General features: G+C 45.9%; 1 protein-coding gene across 1 annotated transcript in view; it reads right to left on the bottom strand.

Annotated features, from left to right (window-relative positions):
- GRIK2 (glutamate ionotropic receptor kainate type subunit 2) overlaps positions 1 to 1005 on the bottom strand; it is a 406229-nt gene extending 405224 nt beyond the window's left edge. Inside the window, exon 1 of the mRNA XM_009649067.2 lies at positions 891 to 1005. Within this exon, the coding sequence (XP_009647362.1) occupies positions 891 to 1005 (115 nt within the window). The remainder of the gene's footprint in view (positions 1 to 890) is intronic.
- Positions 1006 to 1858: the final 853 nt, after the last annotated feature.

The raw sequence follows: 1858 nt of genomic DNA, 5'->3' as shown, positions 1-1858 counted from the left end.
CGACTTCCCCGGGCCGCACAGCTCCCCTCGGACGCTGCGGTTAACCTCCGCCTCCGTCCTGCCTTTCCTTACGGCGAAACTTCTGTAGGGGATGCAGCGGCTGAAATTTCTCTTACACACGTACACACGCGCGCATGCACGGGCAGCGCTGTAAGGGTAGTTTCATGGTCCAGCTGGGAGAGCTCTGGAACTTTAAACTGTAAAACCTCTCCATGAAATTTCATTCTGATCTATGACTTTTTTCTTTTTTTTTTTTTTTTTTTTTTTTTTTTTTTTTTAACTCATACAACTTCCCTCACGTAGAAAAGCTGTGGTTTTGAAACCTATCGCAAAGGCTCTTTCACGACTACCGCTCAAGATATAAATCATCTCTTCCCTAACCCTAAACGCCACTGATAGTGGCAAGCAACTGGGCAGACGCTTCAAGGGAAGTCCCCCAAAGGTCTCAAATTACAGCGTCGCGCCCACGCGGGATCGGCTCGGGTGGACCAGAGTCGGACGGCCGAAACTTAACAACTAGTTGACAGATTTTTAACTGATCAAGCACCGTATTAGCCATGCTTTCCACTACTATGGAAACAAAAAATGTACATTGCGAGGAAGCCACGCAAGCTGCGCAGAGCCTTAGGCAAACGCATTTGCCAGTCATTTTTTCTCTATTGTTATTATAATTATCGTCACCATCGTGCCGTTACTACGGCTACAATGAGCTGCAGCGACAGAAAAAACACACAGCAATTCATCCCTCCGGATGCAAAATAAAGAGGGACTCCGGTGCCTGACTCCGGCAGCACGTCCCGGCTCTCCCCCAGCACCCCCTTCTGAGCCAATCCTACGCATATCGCATTCAGGCTTAAAAGCACAATGAAGAAAGTGTCGGGAAATCTTACCAAATCTTAATACATGTGTGGTTCCTTGAGAATATCCAATCCACAGTAAGCAAAGAAGGAGTCTAATGGTGCATCTGAAGACTGGATTAGTTAGAATAGGGGAAATAATCTTCATGATGTTTCTATGCACACACGCGCTGCCTTACTTCCCCCTTCTAAGCCGTCAGGTTTCCCGGTAGGGTGAGAATGAGGATACGTAAGCTGATGGCCCTCAGACACGATCACGGCATGGTCACAGAGAGAGGAGAGAGTCTACGCTTCCCAAACCCATTAGCAATCCCTGCATGTTCTTCATTCACTGCGCCAAGGAGCAACCTTCAACTGCAAGGAATGGTGGGACATCCATGTTAGTCGGGGGAGAATCCTTGAGAAATCCAAACACACACAATGTCCAGCCGAGTAAACCTGGGAGGCAAGAAAGGAGGAAAATCAATAGGTAATCCAGCTCGAGAAACCGCTGAGGTATCGCCACATAGCGAGAGTCAATGAGCACCAGCCGTTTTACTGGCGAAGCTTTTGCCGTGCTCCCATTCTACTGCACTGCTGCACAGCTTCTGACGCGAAGCCAAGATTAAGTGAGAGAAATTGAGATAGCTCTTCTCTTCTTAAGGCTGCCTGCCAGCCAGCCTTCCCAATTTCTATTATGCAACGGATCTGATCGCCTAGCGTTGTCGGAGGAAAAAATAACAGCTCGGTTTTATTTACATGTTTCTAATTGTTATTAGTATTTCAGATGTTCTGAACAAAAAAATAAATTCATTCATTTTAATAGCTGACTGCCTGGGTCGAAATCACTTAGCTTTAGAGTTGTGAAAGAGAAGGCTGACAATAAAGTCATGCAGGTTATCAGAGTAACGTTTAGGCTAAAAAAAAAAAAAATCACGATATTTACATTCACTGTTATCCACATTAATGCATTAAATAGGGTAAACGCTATGGCTTTTTTTCTTTCTTGTCTCCGGCGCTCG

This window comes from Egretta garzetta, unplaced genomic scaffold (assembly GCF_000687185.1).
Source record: "Egretta garzetta isolate BGI_Z169 unplaced genomic scaffold, ASM68718v1 scaffold231, whole genome shotgun sequence".
Taxonomy (NCBI): domain Eukaryota; kingdom Metazoa; phylum Chordata; class Aves; order Pelecaniformes; family Ardeidae; genus Egretta; species Egretta garzetta.
The sequence above is the reverse complement of the archived record's forward strand: the minus strand, read 5'-3'. Positions and strand labels throughout refer to the sequence as shown.